The sequence below is a fragment of the Solanum verrucosum genome, unplaced genomic scaffold, assembly GCF_900185275.1.
Source record: "Solanum verrucosum unplaced genomic scaffold, falcon-dt-bn FXZP01000235.1, whole genome shotgun sequence".
Taxonomy (NCBI): Eukaryota; Viridiplantae; Streptophyta; class Magnoliopsida; order Solanales; family Solanaceae; genus Solanum; species Solanum verrucosum.
Window position 1 is genome coordinate 3,718,934 of NW_026019948.1, and position 20,131 is coordinate 3,739,064.

The 20,131-nt window shown below is 32.4% G+C and overlaps 2 protein-coding genes across 2 annotated transcripts; both read right to left on the reverse strand.

Annotated features, from left to right (window-relative positions):
* Nucleotides 1-6,898: 6,898 nt before the first annotated feature.
* On the reverse strand, nt 6,899-9,487 carry LOC125813571 (uncharacterized). Its single transcript, XM_049493047.1, has 3 exons — nt 9,208-9,487; nt 7,152-8,216; nt 6,899-7,056 (listed from the first exon to the last, which is right to left on the reverse strand). The coding sequence occupies exons 1-2, from the start codon at nt 9,469-9,471 to the stop codon at nt 7,152-7,154; spliced, it is 1,329 nt and encodes a 442-aa protein (XP_049349004.1). The 5' UTR covers nt 9,472-9,487; the 3' UTR covers nt 6,899-7,056.
* A 510-nt stretch (nt 9,488-9,997) lies between these two features.
* Nucleotides 9,998-15,243, reverse strand: LOC125813565 (serine/threonine-protein kinase Nek2-like). Its single transcript, XM_049493039.1, has 14 exons — nt 15,102-15,243; nt 14,883-14,949; nt 14,322-14,387; nt 13,732-13,778; nt 13,557-13,602; nt 13,362-13,442; nt 13,232-13,274; nt 13,109-13,158; nt 12,947-13,028; nt 12,804-12,853; nt 11,721-11,794; nt 11,543-11,594; nt 10,955-11,410; nt 9,998-10,776 (listed from the first exon to the last, which is right to left on the reverse strand). The coding sequence occupies exons 1-14, from the start codon at nt 15,185-15,187 to the stop codon at nt 10,147-10,149; spliced, it is 1,830 nt and encodes a 609-aa protein (XP_049348996.1). The 5' UTR covers nt 15,188-15,243; the 3' UTR covers nt 9,998-10,146.
* Nucleotides 15,244-20,131: the final 4,888 nt, after the last annotated feature.

Genomic DNA, 20,131 nt, shown 5'->3' on the forward strand with positions numbered 1-20,131 from the left:
ATTTATGTAATTTTTTCAAATATCTTTATCAAGAAAATTGGAGTCAATTTTGAATTTTTCAGTTAGTGAATGAGGAATATTAAGAAGGTGCTTGGATTGGTTTAAAAGTTGGTCAAATCTATTTTTAAGTCAATTTTTGACTTCTGGAAATGTTTGATAAATATAAAAATAACTTAAAATAAGTCAAAAATGACTTAAAATAAGTTAAGGAGTGTTTGCCAAAGTTAAAAATAACTTAAAATAAGTTTAAAATGAATTTAAAAAAAGTCAAAAACTAAAAGTACCTCTACCTACTTTTTATTTTTTGACATAGAAGCTACTTTTATGAAAGTGAATATATGCCACTAGTATAAACATATATTTTAAATTATAAATTCCACTATATATAGTTAGCTATGGAGATAAATATGATTGGTTGGCCAAAATATTTTGAAAAATATTTTCTCTAAAAATATAAGTAAAATGACTTTTCCTGAAAGTGAAAAAAACAAGTTTCATAAATAACATTTCAAGTTCATTATTTCGTTTCCATGCACCGGTTAAACATCCCACTCCATGTCACCCCAATCCCCTCCATATTCTCATAATTTTTTATTCGATTATATATAATTTTTTAGAATTAACATTTTTTAATTGCTTATTTATCAACAATAAGAAAAAAGTCCACTTGTTTTTCGAAAATACATTTTTTTTGATAAAGAACTGGTTGGCCAAAGTTTTGGATGCAGCACATTAGCTCAGTTGGTTTGGAGGATGGTTATCTACACGAATGATTTGGAATTAATTTTTCTCAATGTCTTCTAAGTCGAGTATGTCGTATAGGACTTACCTAGTGCGGTTTACATACGATACTCACCCAAAGGGCAGAGGCCGTAGCAAAAGGAAAGGCGCGCAGCAAAGTATCCTTTTTACTTCCACAGAGGGATAGTCGACTGGCCCAATATTTTAAAAAAAATACTTTTAATTTTTTCATTTTTGTTGATCAAAATATATGTTGGAAACAAGTTATTTAAAAATCAGAAAAATTATTGTCTAACGAAAGTAGACAAGTTTTATAAGTAACCTTTCAAGTTTATTGTCTATTCTACCGTCAAACCCCCAACTTCCACATCCTCCATCGTAGAATTTTTCTAAATTACATATAAATATATGTTATTGCTTATTATCAAACATCAGAACATAAGTAAGAAACTTATTTATTTTCGGGGATAATGTTTTCCATCCAAAGCACACCCTATCATGTTGATTAAGCGCTTGCAATTTTCTAAAAAAACACTTTTTTAAAGTGAAAAATACTCGACTAATACTTTTCCTTCTCTTTTTCTTTAAAAATGTACTCTGCAATGAATAATCTATCATTAAGATGCTTGTACTTCTTCAAAAAAGCTTCTAACCTTCAGTGGTTAGAGTAAAGACGTATCCAAAGCTTATATATGTCAACAAGTGCAAATTTCAGTATAAACATATACACTAAAAATTTAAAAAATAATAATTTTATATATATATACTATGTAATTTTTTGTCGAGGGGTTCTAGTGAGCATCCTCGCCCCATCCTAGATCCACCCTTGCATATATGTAGTTCAAGTCCAATTCATTGATGCAGTTGAGAAGCTAGAGTTTTCGACTGAATCTATTATTTTCGATTCAAACATGTAACATAAATTTCAAAAAGGTATATATATGTATTTTGTGTAATTTTCGCATTGTGCTATTGAAAAGATTGGGAAGCTACATGTAAGTTGTAGAGATACTCCTAATGGTATCATGAGGCTTTTGGGGGCAATCACATACGAATTGGACTCAAAACAAACAATATAACTCATATTTTTAAAAAATCTTTAAACTGACTTACAACAATTATTATTAGAGCTAATGGTTTTGGAGACAAGAATGAAGATGTTTGCATGAGGTATGGTTTACTACTTTTACCATGTCAAAGATAGCTTAAAGAGGTACGTACATGCACAAGAAGAATTAGCTCTAGGGTTTGGTGACTATAAATGCTCGACTATGTGGGTGACACATAGTGAATTTCAAATAATGATATTGTAGATCATGATGATAGGCCTCACCACATGAAACTTAGTTTGAAGGCAAGATCTTTTGGATCATGGTGATTGCCGATGGGAATGTTGTGTACAAATAAAATTTCATATTGAGTAATTGAAAAAATCAAGAAGCTACATAAGGTGTAAAACTCTTTGAGAAAAATCATGCGTACTTAACCTAAAACGAATAATATCACACCATATTAAGAGTATATTTAGACTGACTTAATTAATTCAACAGCCAACATATAGTCATCTTTACACCGACTACTTTCTCATATCTGATATACACAACACCATGTATCTTTCTATCCCCAAAACAACATTAACAACTCATGTACCAAATATTAAAGGGAAACATAACAAATATACCCCCGAACTATCATAAATGATATGCAGATACCCTCCGTCATACTTTTGGGGCATTAGTATCCCTGCCGTCCAAAAACTAGAACATATATACCCTTTATACTAACCGACATACACGTGTCATAATCCTATCCACCGATCCGATATTTATTAAATATCGGATCGACCGATAAGATTGCGCCATGTGTCCCTTTTTAGTCTTCCGTTAGAGTGAAGGGTATATATGCTCTAGTTTTTGGACGGTAGGGGCACCAATGTCCCAAAAGTATGACGAAGAGTATCGACATACCATTTACGATAGTTTGAGGTTATATTTGTCCTTTTTCCCAATATTAAATAAAGTTTGAAAAATTGGACGATATGTCACTGTTCCTCTCATTCTTTATTCCAATTTAGACACTGTACATACTACATAGGTTAATGCAAAACAAGATAAATTGTCGGGGCATAATTGTTACATACAAAATGACAAACCCCATAAGGTTATTTAATTCAGAATTATACTTATATTGTGTCTCTTATTTATTTTTTTGTCTCAAGTATTCTCAACATCAAGAACTCTTACATGTTTTTTTTAGGATCAATACAAAAAAATATTTCTGAACAAAGCTGTGTGATTTTTGTACTAGTAAAATTTAGGCGTGCTATAAGAAACGTCATTATCTTTCTTTTCTTTTTTTTTTCTTTTTCAGATCTTTTTAATTCTTTTGCTTTTATCATCTTCTAATATCTGAAAACTATTATAGCAAACTGTGTTAAAAAAAAAAAAAACTTTTGAAATTTTAAAAAAGAGTTGGGGACCATTATACAATCTCTAGCTATATTGTGAGGATTTAAAAGAAGATCCCTTTATTCGCTTTGTCTGAAAACTCCAATGATCAACCACTACTCTCCTTTCACTTTCATTTTCTCATTGGGATTGATGTTTGCATTTTGTAACTCCAATAGGGTATGAGTTTAAAATTTCAATAGACTTGACATGATCAAACAACAAATATGTGTTCGATCAAAAGCGATCTCAGAGTTTGAAGTTTATTTATCAAAGAATGGTAACTTAGCTTTTGAAATGTAACTTTGAGATGATAATATAATATTAATTGAATAACCCTTCAAAACTTTGTTCAATGGATTGTCCAACAAATATATAAAGTTTGGATCAAGACTTAAACTTTCACACCCAAGGTTGTGGTCTAGTAGTCAATGAAATAGGTTGAGAATCACGATATCTCATGTTCAATACTAGGTATTTTCTTTCATCTATCCTAACACAGCCTTAGTAGATAGAGTTACATAATACAGTTGCTAATGAAAGATAATAGATATAGAGTTTATGTTAGTTGCTAAGTGCTAATTCGATACCTTCTTTACGACTTTCGACCAAATTAAAGCACCCGTATATTTTTTTTATATTTAATACAATGCAAATACAAATGGGTTGACTAACGGAAAACCTGGCTAGCTAATATGATTTTAAATGAAAAAAAATATAGTCACTTCCATAATGAATATAAATAATTTGGAGCCAAAGTTGCATCTTTTGAAATCCCTCAGTGGCGCCGTCTCTGTATTTTTTGGATCATATTTTATCCAAAAAAAAATTATAGTACGTAGCTTCTAATCATAGAATCCAAATTTAAATAAATTAGTTATCCACCTTGTTTTTCATTGGACAAGTGGACAGATACTAACTTGTGCTGGTTTTCTATTGAAGATGTGTCTTTTTTTGAAGGGAGCTAATTTAAGATCAAATTGTAAAACAAATCACTGTCACACGCAGTGCTGCAGAGCAAGGATTTTTATTAAGGGATGTCAATGAATATAGTAAAAAAATAATTATAAAGCTAGTAGGGCTTAAACACGCAAGCTCAAAGAATTCTCGCAACCCTTTAACTACTAGATTAAACCATCAACTTATGTCAAGAGATATCAATAATTGTATATATATATTAACACCCCTTGGGCAAAGGATGGCTCCTTCCCTGGTCACGTACACTACCTAACCGTATATGAGATTTTCACCTCATATAGCTTCTCGTTCAATTCATTTGCTTACTCATTTTTCTCATTTGCCTATATGCACAATGTACCAACCCAAAATTGTCAAGTTTCACCTCAAATGTCATCATTTTCCTGCAGACAACAAAATTAGTAGTACATTGTTCTATTTGTTTCAACCATTCCATCAGAACATCTAATTTTGTTTCTGAATCCATCTGTCGTATAGGGTAGAATTAATCAGTAAGTATTTGGAATAAAAGTACAAGACGGGTTGGATTATGACTCAGTTCGTCATAACTTAAACGGATATATGAATAATAAATCAGATTGAATAATTCAAAGAAAAAAAATAAGAAATACACTCTCAACCACCTTCAAGATTCTATATTGAATATGTGATTTATGATAAATACTTATTCGTACCAGGTACTTAAAGCTATTGAAGTTAACCTTAACATTTAGTAAAAATACATATTTTACTGATTCGATATAAACGGTAAGTTTTTAACTTGATTCAATTATGAGAGTGATAAGAGTTGTTATTCCACTCTGAAATAAAGACAATCTAGAAGTCAAAAAAGACAAGGCCTATAGAATAAGTTGATCGAAATAGTACAACTATGCTCTCCAATAGGTACAAACTACAAGGCAAAATATATCCCATCATTCAACTAGTGGAATAATTACCTCATCTTAGTCCTTATGTTATTGAAATGGGTAGCATGTGCCCACAAAAAGCATTCAACAAGTAATCATTATAAACTACTCTTTTCTATCCAAAAAACAAGAAAAAGATTGTAATTCCATATTGTTGATTGATTGACAACACTCAACGGCAAAACATTTGTAAAACTCATACAACTTGCTAACATAAAACAGCAAAATTTCACGGCACACCTTATTTAACCTATGACCAGTTTTTCCAAAATATTTAACTGGTAGTCATGTGCGAAGCTAGGGGTCGAAAGCGGACCTCCTTTTATATTTATATCAAATACTTTGATTTCTTCGTGTGTTTTTTTTCTTAAAGTTTTGAATGCTCTAAGCAAATACTAGTAGCCAGTTTAGGCCTTCAGAGAAAATGCTCCTTAGCTGTTGTACAGTAGTGTGTTTGAAATTTATTGTATATCAGTTCAAGTATAATGTTTAAAGAAGTGAATCTTGAAATTCGAATATAAAAAGTGAGTTTAGATCAAGTAGGTGTTGTTGGAGAAAGTTTGAAAAGATTGTCAAATTGTTAGTGTTGCAACTTTAAAGAAGTGGAATGAAAAGTGAGTTTAGTAGGCGTTTGGTAATAAATTTCAAATATTTTCACTTTATTTGGACTTTAAGAAGTTGGAGTTCAAGATGGAGTCGTGTTAGGTTATAGACTTTTCTCAAAGGAGAAAAGAGAACACTTTATTTGGAATTGAGATGGAATTGGAAAACAAGTTACTATTCTCAGTTTCCAACATATATGTGAAACTTCAAACATTGATAGTTCATACTTAGATATACATACTTTAAGTTTGTCCTTAGCAAGCCAGCTCCAGACACATAATTTTTACAACTATGGTTGCATGTTTCGAAAGTTATTTCTGAAATGACTAAACTTACAACAGTATATTATTAACTTCAGTTATGCTTTAAATAGAGGTTCCCAAAATCGACTATCTATGCACTTGCGTGGAAAACTGTATGCATGTATATTAGCACATGTATATACATGCGTATGAGGATGTAGGTGTAACCAAATACCGAGATAATGTAACTTAAAAGGAAGGCGAAAAGTTCATCAAAAGGGATCAACTGAAACAATGTATAACCAACGCTGCAAAGATGGAACAATTTATTTAGGTGAGAAGTCAGGGAATTTAAAGATGCAAACGCGCCTTGCAACAGAAGAGGATTGTGGTCTGATCATCCACATTCTTCTTCTGAGAAGGTTTCGGTTGACTGGTTTGCCATTTAAAGTATCTAAATTTCATATTAGCACATCTTTAAGAAGTTTACTCATTGTACTTCTGGATATTCCAATATTTATTTTAGTACATGGTAGCATTTAAATGTTTTACTTGTTTGATCTTCTTTAATCAAACATGTCACCATTACTTTAGATATGATGAAGAATAACAGAGCAGTGAGCCAGTCCTAATGCAAGTTCAAAACCAGGAGAACATTTCTGTTAAGTCAGATGTACCTGTAGTTATGCGGATGAGGCCCAAGCTTGTAAACCCCATTCACACCTACCTTCTGGCCATCTGCAAGTAACAGAAAAGGAAAGCCTATGACTAGGACACAAATTTAAGGTAGATCTCGGAGATCCAAAGTTTAGAGTGGCAAAGGTATCCCAAGTACAGGTCACAAGAATTTGTTCTTAGCTTTCAACAGTCATTCTTAAGCATGGCGAAAGTTGCAGTGACTTGTTCTCTCTTCCTGAGGCACATTGAACCAGTGACACAAAACCGGGCTATTGCAGAAGTTCCAAAGGCAAAGTTCTTTGTTGCCATAGAAAGTGAAATAACTTCCTAACAGTACAAGTGCACGCAGCCCCCTCTTTACCTGAGATGGGGAAGTTGACAGTGACACTTTGCAACCACCAGTTTAACGTTATCAAGCTGGATGGCACCTCTGGCCATATAAAGATATCCACAGAAAACCTGAATCCAAGATAAAAAATAAGAAATACGCTATTACATACTGAAGTTATATGTTCGTACGCGAAGCAAAAAAATGATTACTACTCACCAGTCACCTATTTGTTGGACTGTAAACCTTTACCACCATAGTATTGTTTTGTAGTTTCGCGAGAAAATTCTGCAAATGTCATCCCATCTTTCAGCCTCGACAAAAGTGGTGGAACAATCTTTTGAATCTCGTGACTTAATTCCTCAGGGACCTGCCTATACTGTTCAGTTCCCTTGCTACATACCCCGCACTGCTGACCACTTAAAGCTAAAAGTTCAAGCGGGTAATCCAAAAGAGAGAACTGTTTGCTCCATGCTGGCTGCAAGAAGACAACAAATGTTTCCCTGCTCAAGTTTTCAACATTTGGTGGTCTACAAACGCAATGAAGTGTTGCTCGTAGCTTCCCCTTAGATAATATATCAGCTGCTTCTCCAACCTGCAGAATGAGACTCTCTGAAGGTGCATTTACGATGAAGACCTGATTCTTTTTGGGATCAAATATATGAAGATATGTGTGCCCACCGGGCGAAGGGAATTCATGCTTAGAAGAAACAGGTGAATCATTATTTATAGCTGCCGGTGCTTCTTGGTGAGAGGACAACAGAAACATAGGAACAGTTAAAAGAGTGAAAATACCATAATCATAATGCCACTGCTGCCACAGACCATAGTCATTTGATTGGTCTTTCGATGACTCAATTCCTCGCTGCTTCAGACTTGATTGCTCATTCTTATTGACTTTAACATTTCTTGCTTTAGACTGTCCATTTCTCTTAGCAGCTTCTCTAATAACATCATTGTCAGCAGCGGAATGATAATGGATCAGACGCCCTTTAGCTGTGCCAGACTCTAGTAAGCTCTGTTGCAGCTCTTGGCCCCCAATGGCCTTATCACATATTTGTGCAAGACGATGCCCTAAGTCCATCATGCAATATCCTAGCTCCTTAAAGGTGCAACCTAATTTTTTAAACTCATCCTGATCAACCTCTCCTTCATCCCGATTATCAACATCTAGATCATCAACCTGACAACCACTTCTTTCATAGCATTGCTCATATTTCAATTGCATGGAAAAAGAGGAGACATCTCTATTCGGGTTCTTCAATGATACATCACTTCCCAGATTTTGTTCCTGTTCATCAATGATTATATTGAGAGTAGTGAGCAATGGAGAAAATTATACAACCTAGCTACCATCTTGTTCTTTCAAAATCAAATTTTACAATGCAACAGTCACATTTCAAAAGCATCATAAAAATAGCATTTAAAACATTTACCATTCCTTCACCCTCAAACAGTAATATAGCAAAACAATTTGGGATATACAGATAAATATGCTCACCAATCAAAGTGGAGTAAAGCATTTAACATTAGATACCCATTGGATCTCAAATTTTATTATCAGTAAATATATATAGCCAACCCCAACTAATTTGAAATAGTGAACCATCCTGCTTTATGTAGCCAAATTTCATTCAAACATAGGTAAATAATAATAACAATTCATACTATAAGGCAAATATATAAGGGTTCTCTAAATAGAACAACAACATACCCAATGTAGTTCCACAAAGTGGAGTCTGGTGAGGATAGAGTGTACGCAAACCTTACTTCTACCTCAGAGGCGAGGTAGAGAGGTTGTTTCCTATAGACCCTCGGTTCAAGATAAAATCAATCTAGAAAAAGACGTAATGGAAGTACAACAGACAATAGATAGTAACAAAAACGACATATAGTAGCAGAATAGTACTACATCAAAATAATACTATAATAGAACTACACGAAACAACATATAGTAACAGAAATCGAAGAACAAGAAACTACAAAAGTTATTCTATGACTACTAACAAGGGCAACAAGACAATGCACTTCTACCTATTACTATTACTACTATGAACCTCCTACCTACTAACCAATGGTTTTATTAAGAACATTTCGTTTACATAAATAATGGTAAGAGTTCTCTAATTAGAGCTTCTTTTTTAACCAAACTAAAAAGCTCACACAAGTGCCTCAATTAGTCATTACAACTTTTTAAAAAATATTTTTTATCATTGTATTCTTAGCTAAGTGTGCATTACGATTTTTGAATACTAAAGGGGAGAAAAAGGAGAGAGGTTGACCTTAAGAAGGCGCTTGCGATCATCATTATTGAGAAGAGCGAGTTTTCGAGCTAAAGGAAGAAGAGTTCGCCGGAGATTGGAAGCTTCTGGAACGCCGGTGATGGCGAGAAGTCCTGGTCCCTCTGGCCCTAGGTTTTCCATTACACTTCTGGTGACTGATTCCAGACGCTGAATTTCTTCTATAAATTCATCTGATAAAGATTTGTCTGAAGAGAGCTGCAGCAAATCGGAATAATGAAGCTCGTACAATTCTACTACTTCCATTTCTTTTCTTTCTTTGTTGCTATGGTCTATGGCAATGCTGCAATTTCGACGTCGTAAACTATGTATATATATAGTCGACTAAAGTGACGTCGTTTGGTTGCAAACTTTATACTCTAATAAACAGTTGTTCCCCAAGCAAATATTTCGATATAAAAGTAATTATGTCAATAGTTTTTTGAGAAATTTATAGCATGTGTCTGTAAGAATAATTTCTTTTCAATCTCAAGCATGGGACTTCTCTTGCATAACAATGGCTTCAATGAAACTATCTCAAGCATTAATGCCTAGTGGATTTTAACGTGTCCAACAATCAACTCAGTGGGTCAAGTCAATTCGTACTACTCTTTTTCATTTGTTTGCATTGAAGATTGAAAAAATTAGTGTGTTATGATGGAAGACCCGAAGGAGGGTTGTGGATAGGGAGGTAAGTTCAAAGACTCCTTACATCAAACTTTTGAAAATGAGGTGCACATGAACAAGTTATTCATTCATCATCACATTTCAACAAAAACCCAGACAGTTAATTGAAAATCAATTACTCTTTCTGCTTCTCATTAACAGGTTATTTTCATGTTGTGCAGTTCTCCCTTATGCATTGTGATTCTTTTTTCTCTTTTGAAAACCCATGCATTCATTAGTTCATGTAAGCAGGAAAGATCAAAATGTAGAAGAAGGTTACACTCCATTCTCCTTGAAACTCTTTGTCAGCCATATAGCAGTTTCCCTTGGAGAAACCTTTTCTGGACCAAATGGTTTCAGTAACACCATAAGCTCGTCTAGACGCTCTTGCTGCAATAGTTGCGCACTGAACTCAAGTAATCCTTCTAAGGCTTCCGCACGTTGCTGGTAAGAAGATGTGTCAAACTTCCGTGAACGAGATTCTGATGATGACCGGCTTGAGGCACCAGTTGGATAATGTTCTGAACATTCACTTCCAATCTGTGCAACTCCATGAACAGGGTCAATTAAAGGTGGCTTGGGAAAGGTTCTGTCAACAACCTGTACTGTACACTTGTCTTTTGTGAATGACCAGTCACTATAGCGTGGTGATGGGGAAGACAACTGTGTCGATTTTGGTGAAGCTCTCTGGATGGGTAAAAAGGGGTCTTCTGAAGAAGCCAAGGGATCAACCATCTTGTCAATTCTTGGAGCATTCATGGAAACATCCGGAGACACCACATGGTGAATAAGACCAACATTGTGTTTGTAAGGTGATTCCAACTTCGCAGCTCCTCTTGATAAAGGAAGAGATGCTCTACGTGTTGACTTGGAAGGTTGGCTAACTAGTGTATTTGTCACTGGAAGCTGCATACGTGTGTAGTTATTTAAGTCTAAATGAAAAATCCAGCCTTGAAAAACTACAGGTACTAGCTCAATAATATAGAATCGGGACAAGAATATCCAATTCCTACCTGGAGTTATATTCATTTGTTTCGACTTATAAGCTGAAGATCTTTATGATACTATTTGATCAGAAACTTACCAGTTCACGGGTAGAGCCAGCATTGGACATCTTTAATGGAGTGCTCTGTCTCCTGTGAGGTGTGGAATTTCTATTTGAATTGAATCGCACAGTTTTGACAGCAGCCGACAACTTTGAGATAGCAGAACTTTTTACACCAAGGTCATAAGGAGCACTTTCAACAGATGGCTCTGAAAAAATTTTCTTCACAGAACTCATTAGATCTTTTGTTCTCCGGGATAAATATGGAGAGTCCATTCCAGAAATACTAGGATTCAAAGCTCTATCACTGGACAATCGCCTCAGCTCTCTTTCATTCAAGACAGGAGCATTTCTGGGCTCAGACAATCTTTTTTTCTTTGCATATGTTGAATTAGAAGATTGGACTGGGAACTTGTGCTGCCTCGGGCTGTCAGAATTCAGAAGGATTTTTAAAACATAGGGCTGAAGATGGGGATGTTGGAGTAAGTCTGCAGCCTGGAACAATAGTTGAAAGAGAATTGAAGTGAAAAAAGAGTTGATGTGTCAAACAGTAAACTTCCTTTCATGAAGCTCAAATATACACTTAGAAAGTAAATAGTGAACTTTGAGGAAATGAGGGATACATACACTTGGCCTGAGTTCTGGATTTTTCCTTAGCATACTCTTAATAAGGCCACGGCTGACGAGGAAAAAAAATAACTTTAGCAACAGAATAACAAAAATATAATAATCCTGTTGTAGCACAATTTGACGAAATAAGCACAAAAATAGGTAGCCTCAAATGTGCAAAAGATAATTTACTCACAGTGCACCAGAATACACGGTGGGAAGTGGAGCAACTATACATTTGTTAATTTTATTAATGAGACCTTGCATATCCTGCAATAAAAGCATTGAAGGTTATTTAAAGTATTACAACTGATAATAAACATATCTCAGGTAAACCGTCTATTGATTTGATGATGAGAAGCCGAAAATCTAATAAAATAAAAAGAAATGAAACCCAATAGTTGATGAATGTCACAATCATAAGAAAGAACTACATCCACTAGTTAAAGGTAGAACAAAGTTATACACCATAAGTGTCAGTACAGTTGGTCTCGCTTATAGATCAAGTAATGAAGGGCTACTCTACCCATCAGCCCATGGAAACAGTCACAGGAGAATATCCTAAAAATGGATTTAGAAATGCAGAAAGCAACAATAATTGCTGTGGAATTTATTAGCACTACCAAGATGATAAGCACAAAATGCCACGTAAGGGATCCTTGACGATGGTCTCAAGACAACTATTTTCAAGGCTACAAGCTCTTACAAGTCCACAGTTCGGCAACGTATCTTTGTTAGCTGCCAACACCCACACACTGTTCAGGGGAACTCAGCAATACCAAACATGTGTGTGTGGTCCATTCCTCTCAGGGCCCAGCATAAGGCTTGGACTAAAATCAACACAAATAGCCTCATTTTGGAACCAGCAGGAAGCCAGAGTTACATCTAACAGTAGCACCACTTTTAATTGGAAAGCCAATGTTAACTTATGCAACTCTAACCCCACTCAGAGTGTTTTCCTCCTTTATTTCACTGCTTGCACTCCCGAGGACAGGTACTCCCATTTTCAACCAATCTACAATTGCTCTAACTGCATCCTTGAATTACCACTCCAGCTCTCACTTCTTGCATGGAAGTGTATACCAAGTATACACCAGCAGGCCATAGGCTAAAAATTAACATTGACAGTAAACTACTTTTTTACAAAAATATATATGTCATCTGAGCTGCCAGTATATTCCCTAAAACTGCCAGTTGCACCTATGATTTAGTAATTGATTATATAGCTCATGATAGTACTAGAAATTCATTGTCTGGAAAGTACTATTTAATGACTTACAAATGCTTTGAATGCCGGCTTGTGAGAAGTCATTTCATATAAGCAGCAACCTGGATATGCAAACAGTCAGCAAAACAGCGTGCATCTAAAATAAAAAGTGGTTCCGTGTGAAGCAACTCAAGCAAGGAAAGGTAAAGACTTACCCAAAGACCATATATCTGATTTGCAACCATAGGGTATATCAGCGAGAAGCTCGGGACACATATAAGTTGGAGTGCCCACCACCTGACAGTCAATATGCCTCATCACCAGACTAATCAAAACAACAAACACAAATACAGAATATTCGCAGACAAGTTACTTACAGAGGAAGCAAGATCATTGGAAGACAGTATTTTAGCAAGACCAAAATCACCTGAAAACAAATCTTTAAATAAATACTCAAAGTCAATCATACCCAACTTCAAATTACGAGGTAAGGGGATTACCTAGACGTATATCGTGCTCTTTAGTCAGAAAAATATTTGAACACTGACGCCAAAAAAGTAAAATCAGCAAACAAATCTATGAAACAGAGAATAACTTTATGGAATAACATAGAAGAGATATGAAACTCACCTTGACATCACGGTGAATTATATGGTTCGAATGCAAGTGATCAAGTGCCATCAACAGTTGAACTAGCCACTTACAAAGCTTCTGCTTATCAGTCAGTATTTAGAATTAGGAAATGAAATGGTCTCAATATTAGGAAGTAAATTTGGAGGAGGCAGGAAGGTATGAATCACAAGGAAATGTAAATTTAATAACAACCTCCTCGGGGAAAAGAACACCATTCGTTCTCTTAATAGCATCTGCCCTGTATAAGTAATGAATAGATTATTAGACGATATGTAGGCAAAAAGACATAAATAACTAGATTCAGGCGCTCAGGCCTAAGGTCCAATATTCTGAAAAAAGTTCATTTGGAAAAGGAAAGATGACTTACATATCACCAGCTTCACAATACCCAATAATAATGCACACATAGCATCCCTGAAATTGGGTATTTTCACATGGTCAATGGCATGGTAGACTGAATAAATAATTCTTCAACAGCTATACAGTACTATGAACAACTCAAAGGTTTAGTCTTATCTAAGATAATTTATGTACCACTCCTTGTATTGGTGTATTAAACTTAAGAATATTTGCTAAAATTGGAATTGTAGCACCAGCTTCTGCCTAGTAAAATCCTAATTAACCATCGAGTTCAATAGTTAAATCACTATACCTCTATCACCTTTAGATATGTAAATGCATATTCACATCGAAATCACTTGAACAATAAAAATGCACAAGGGCTGAGTATTCACTTGAACAGCAGTTTTAGTTCTTGTATAGTTCAACGTTTAACTTAGATAGGCACCTTTTTGCCATTCTTTACAATTTGTAAACTTCCACTTAAACAATCTTTCATGATGTTCACATTGTGAGAATCTAGAAGTAAATGACATGAGTAGACAAGTTATCACATGTACGTTGATTCCTTATATGTGTTAAAAGTGAAATTGTGAAAGGACAAGAGTAAGCACAGACCTTCTCCACCCAGGAATCTTTGTATTCCACCACAAATGGACTTCGTACTCTTGCGATCAGTTCCATCTGAAAAATAAAGAACCCAGTTCAGAAATTGCACATAGAAACCTGCACCTACAGATTCCCTAGTCTTCCTCAAGAAATAGAAGGAAGAAAAAAAGAGATTAGGCAGAATGGATCTACTCAAGTTAAAGCCTTACAAGTACATTTAAGATAAGCAAGTATCATTGTCTTTAACAAAAATGATGATTACTTCACTTTATTAACAAAAACCTTTTCATTGCTTTGTGGCCTTTATCAAATCAAAGAGTTCGATAAATGTTTAATTAACCCAAATGCACACATAACCTTCATTCTATCAGGTAACAATGTGCAATTCATTGCATAACTTCTTAACAATTTAAGACCATAATAGTGAATCCTATAGTGCTTCTGACATTTCATATCTAGATGCCAAGATATGCAGATGTCTTCAGACTCTTCATGAGATACCTAGAAAAAAAAAATGTAACTACCCTGTTCATTCTCTCAGATCGCAAAGAAAGTTGATAAAAGGCTAACCTCCTGATGGGCAGATCTGCGTGTTCTCTCTGTCTGGCGAGCCAAGCGAATTTTTTTCATAACATATCTTTAGGAACAGAAGAAAATAAAAAAGAACAGTCAGAAATAAAAAATAAACTGAATAACACAATAATGAAATAATTCATGACATAAACTGAATACAGTAACAAAGAACAAAGTATAACAGATGGACTTAGAAAAGGTTGCACATCTCCTTACTTCTTCTTTTCTTGTTTATGCCTTACAAGTAGTGCAGAGCCAAAGGAACCTTTCCCAATCTGCTCCAAAATCTCATAATTTTCCATCTTTTGATCTATAAGAACACTTTTGCTTTATCAAACCGATTTCAATCCAGATACAATTTTTTTTCACAGTTGAACTATCATAGCAAACCTGCAAACATCCTGTACATCAAAAGGAAATATGCATCTATTAGAATTTTTTTGAAAACATAGGAATTAGCAACACCTCTTTAGTCCAGAATTTTTTTTGGTCATTACAGGTTGAAACATCTTGTATATCTAGATACAATTCAACTTTCATACACCATTTGAATGTGTAGGAAATTTCTAAGCCCTACACAGCCTCCCATTCCCCCGGCTTTCTTTCAACCAGGCAGGAAGAGTCTACTACTGTAAATAACTAGTAAAACATATCCTGAGGACACGCATTGATATTAAATTAGTCAATTCACACACACAACTAATCAACGGAGAATTCTAATCAGCAGTATGAGTTATTCAATGTAAATCAATAAATTCCTTCAAAAACCACAATGTTTTTGATCCTTGAGTAAACTATCTACACACAAACCGTAATCCAATTAATTATATGCCTTGCATACTACTATTTCAGAAGCTATACAAACTCTTAAACCCTCAATTATAGACACCTGCAATTAAATCACGGAAAGCTCTCCATTTTAAAAACTTCAAAACAAATACTAAACCTAATCGAATAGCAATTGCCTGGAACAACAACAATTTGCAAAAAAGGAAAAAATACAATACCTACCGTTACAGAAACCGATAAACACAGAAAATTCAAAATGTACCAAATGTTTTGCTCCATTACGTACCTGAAACTGATGAAGAATTGGAGAAGAGAGTTAATGTAGAGATGAAGACCAGTTGTTGAATTAATTAATTTTATTTATGGAGTGAACAGAGAAGGAAGAAAATGGAGAGAGCGGTAAAAGAATTGTAAACAAAGCAAAAGCGATGATGCGTCCGCTTTCAAATGACATTTTCAAAACTTTGATTTATTTAAAAAAAAAAATGAAAAAAGTAGCTTCGTTTTTTAAAATCAAAAATTGGGTCCCACAAGTAAAGTCATGGGGATGAACAAACTCGAAAGTTGTCCCCACTCTAGTCTTAATTTAGTAGGGATCATTTCTTTCTTTATTCTGATTTAGGAAAACATTCTTGATATCGCCACTATAATATTTTTGTCTACGAAAATGAATTAAAAATATTCTTTATTAAGTAATAATTTAGCTTTAAAATTTTGTATAGCTTTTTATTAGGTTAAAAATGATATTCTTTATTAAACGTATTTTTTTTATAATTTTTAATGCAATACTATTTCTGAAGAACAGTTTTTGTTTCTTTTATTTTAAAATCTCTTTAACTAATAAAAAAAAGTGAGATATAATTTTTTTCTTCAAAATCTCATCTAACCGCATTGTACTATTTATAACTAATAAAAGAAGTGGGGAAAAAAATTCTTCAAAATCTTTATCCAACCGCATGTACTTCTTTAACTAATAATATACTGTAGTTCCTAATTCACTAATTTTAATTTAGATAACGATTAAAAAAACTCCTAATAAATTAAAAAATATTTTTATTTCTTAATATTTTCTTAACTGAAGCAAGATAAGTGTTTACTAATATATTCTATGGTTTTTAAAGCTAAAATAGAAAAAAATTAATAATAACTCTATCAATGATATTTCAAAGATATTTTCTGATTTAAAGTTAGCAATGTAAAAAAATCATGTCTTATAGCATTATGATTCTTCTATCTCAATGTTAAATCAAGAATTATATTGACAGATACTTACTCTTCTTCAATTCAGAATATATTAAGAAATAAAAATATGTATTTTTTATTAGAAAAAAGAATGTTATTATTGTTTAAGTAAAAATTAATAATGGATTATTATGATCTTATATATATTATGAAATAAAAAATAAATGAGATTATTATATTTGAAAGATTACTTCTCATTTTTTTAATTAGATAAAGAGATTTTAAAAGAAAATAAACAATATATTTATCAAAAAATATTATTCTAAAAATATCTATATATAATCTAGACAAATATTATGTGAGGTGAAAATGAAGGGTAAAGGTGCAGGGTGGTGGAGTTGGGGGCTACGGTGAGGGTGTGAGTGAAGATGAGGTGTGTTAAAAGGTGAGGAGGACACCATTAATGTATTATATCACTTGTATAACCTGTTATTCAAACTTCCATTAGGGAAACTATTTTTCTTTTTTAAGGAACTTTTTATCTGAAAGAATATTTTTTCAAAAATTTTGATCAACCAAACATAAGAAAATAAAAAATATTTTCCTTCATATTGAACACACTTTATATGTGTTCATATCTACAAAGAATTACATACTTTCTCCGACTAATTTTATTTATCCACTATACTAGAATAGATGTCCACTTTTTCTTGTTACAATTTGAAAGATCAATAAATAGTTTAACTTAGTCCTAATTTACTCTCACTATTAATTATAATTATTTTTCAAAATATTAAATTTATTGTATTCCAAAGGTGATATAGTAAATTGTTATTTCATTTATTGCTCCTTAGGTGAATGTGTAAAGTTAGTAGTTGACAAAGTAAAAATGAACGAAGAGAGTAAATTTTTTCATTATTTTATACATAAATTTACAAACCACACAAAAAGTGCTTTGTAATGTACTAGATATCGAAGGGCTACATCACCCTCGGGCTAACTACCTTTCATCGGTACAAATATCAAATAACTTTCTCTAAAAACTCATCTAAGAATTTTCATCTTCACTGAAAATTAAATTTGAAACCTCATAATTATCAATTCACTTCGACATCTCCACTATTAATATTCCATCTTACATTTACTTCACATATTTATCTTCTATACTATCCTTAACAAATTATTAACTAAAAATATGATTTAACTGAATTACCCTTATTGGATTGTTTGGTTGTCGTATTAAAAACAGATTATAGTATTTATCACAATTCTACTATTATACTATAATCTAGTATGAAACAATTTATACAATGATTAGTTTTATTGGGGTTAAACTGAGTAAATTTTACAAAAAATCACTCAAGTAAGTCGAATTATTTAGTTAAGTTATCAATAAAGTCATTTATGAATTTTCTCTAACAAAGTTATTCAAGATAGACTTGTTTCCCACCAATAACAAAAAGAAAAGGTTATTTGCAAAAACCTCTCCTCAAATTTGATTTCATAATACTTCTCTTAACCTAATTATTATTAATATAAATAAAAAATTGTGATTTTACAAGTTGTCCTTTTATTCATGTCATCAAAAAACATATGATTTGGCAAAACAACTTTGGTTTCATTTTTCTATTTTTCATTTACTTTAAAAATAAGAATAAAATTATAATTGTATGATTATTATTCATACATTTTAAACCAAGCAACATATATACACATTTATTTTTCTTTCTGTAGTTGCTGAAAACATCGCTACCCTGAAATAATCATTTAATCCAGAAGATCATAATTCGAACCCATTATTGCCATAGTTAAATCATGATTATTGCCATTTTAAAATCATGATTAATGGCATCTTTATCAATAACTTATATATTTGGAAGAATATGTAAGAAAACAATACTCCCTTCATCCCATTTTATGTAGCAGTATTTGACTTGTTACATTATTTGAGATAAAAAAAACTTTTAAAATTTGTGATCTAAAACAATTTATAGATAATTGTATGATTATAAATTATTTTATTAATAACAAACATAAAATTTAAAGTTAAATTACTTCTAATAATAATAATATGATATTTTTTTTATGACAGACTAAAATGAAAATGATATTATGAAACAGAGCGAAGTAAACCGTTACAATAGTTGTGGGGAAAAGGAGTTCAAATAAATAAATTATTTTTGTAGTGAAACAAGTTGTCTTAAATGAAGTGCTAGGAAACAGTGTTTATGTATTGATTTGTTTGTTCTTTTTAGAGATTCTGTAAGAAAAAATCCAAAAGGATTTTTGTCTCTCTCTTATTGATTTTAATTTTTTTTTCTTTTTCATATTGACATAGAAATTTGTGATCAACATTTATTTTTATATTATACTCTGTGTTATTTTTATTCTTAAGACATTAAAATATTCGTGCATCGTTTATCTCTGTGTTTTAATTTATCTGTTTTATTAGTTTATTTTTTAAAATAATTTTTTTCTGTAATTGTTTAATTTTAACTTTCTACCCGTCATGTATATGTTTAAAACCTTAAAATTAAATGATATTTTGATTCATCATTCTTGCCTTTAATTTAAGTATTTACTTTCTTAAATTTCGTGTCACATCAAAACTAAACAAACAAATTAAAATAAAGAAAATAGTATTTTTTTTTACAACTTTCGTAAAGTTCAAAATTTTAATTTATTTAAAAGATTAAAGTTAGATTTTGATGTAATATTTCTCTAAGAAATTAAGCTATTAGTTTAATGCTATTGTCTTTTATTACAGTAAGGAACGATATAGGTAAATATCAATATACCATTCAAGCTTATATAGTTCTCTATTTGTAGTTAGACAGATTTTTTTCTTTTTTTTAACCTATTACGTCTGCATCATCTTTGCTTGATTCAATATTTTAAAAAAAATTAAGTTTCACTACTTGTAAGACTTTTAATAATAAAACCTTGTTTATAATAAAAATAATTTTTTTATAAAAAATCTATAAAGTTATTTCGCTATGATTTTTTTCAGATAAATATATTAATATATGTATTGAACTGAAACCAAATCAAACCAGTTAAAGAAAATTGTGATTTTGGGAGGTTCTTAGGTGAGGCTATTATAAATGTCACACGTGAAAACATTGCTACAGAATGAAGAAAAATTTGTAGACTTCACGACAAATCAAAAGATCTAGTGGATTGACAATAATAGTCTTCTTTGAATTTTGAACTTGCCATTCATTTGTATTTTTGTACCACTAGTTATTTCCAACTCAAACTTTTAATTTAAAATG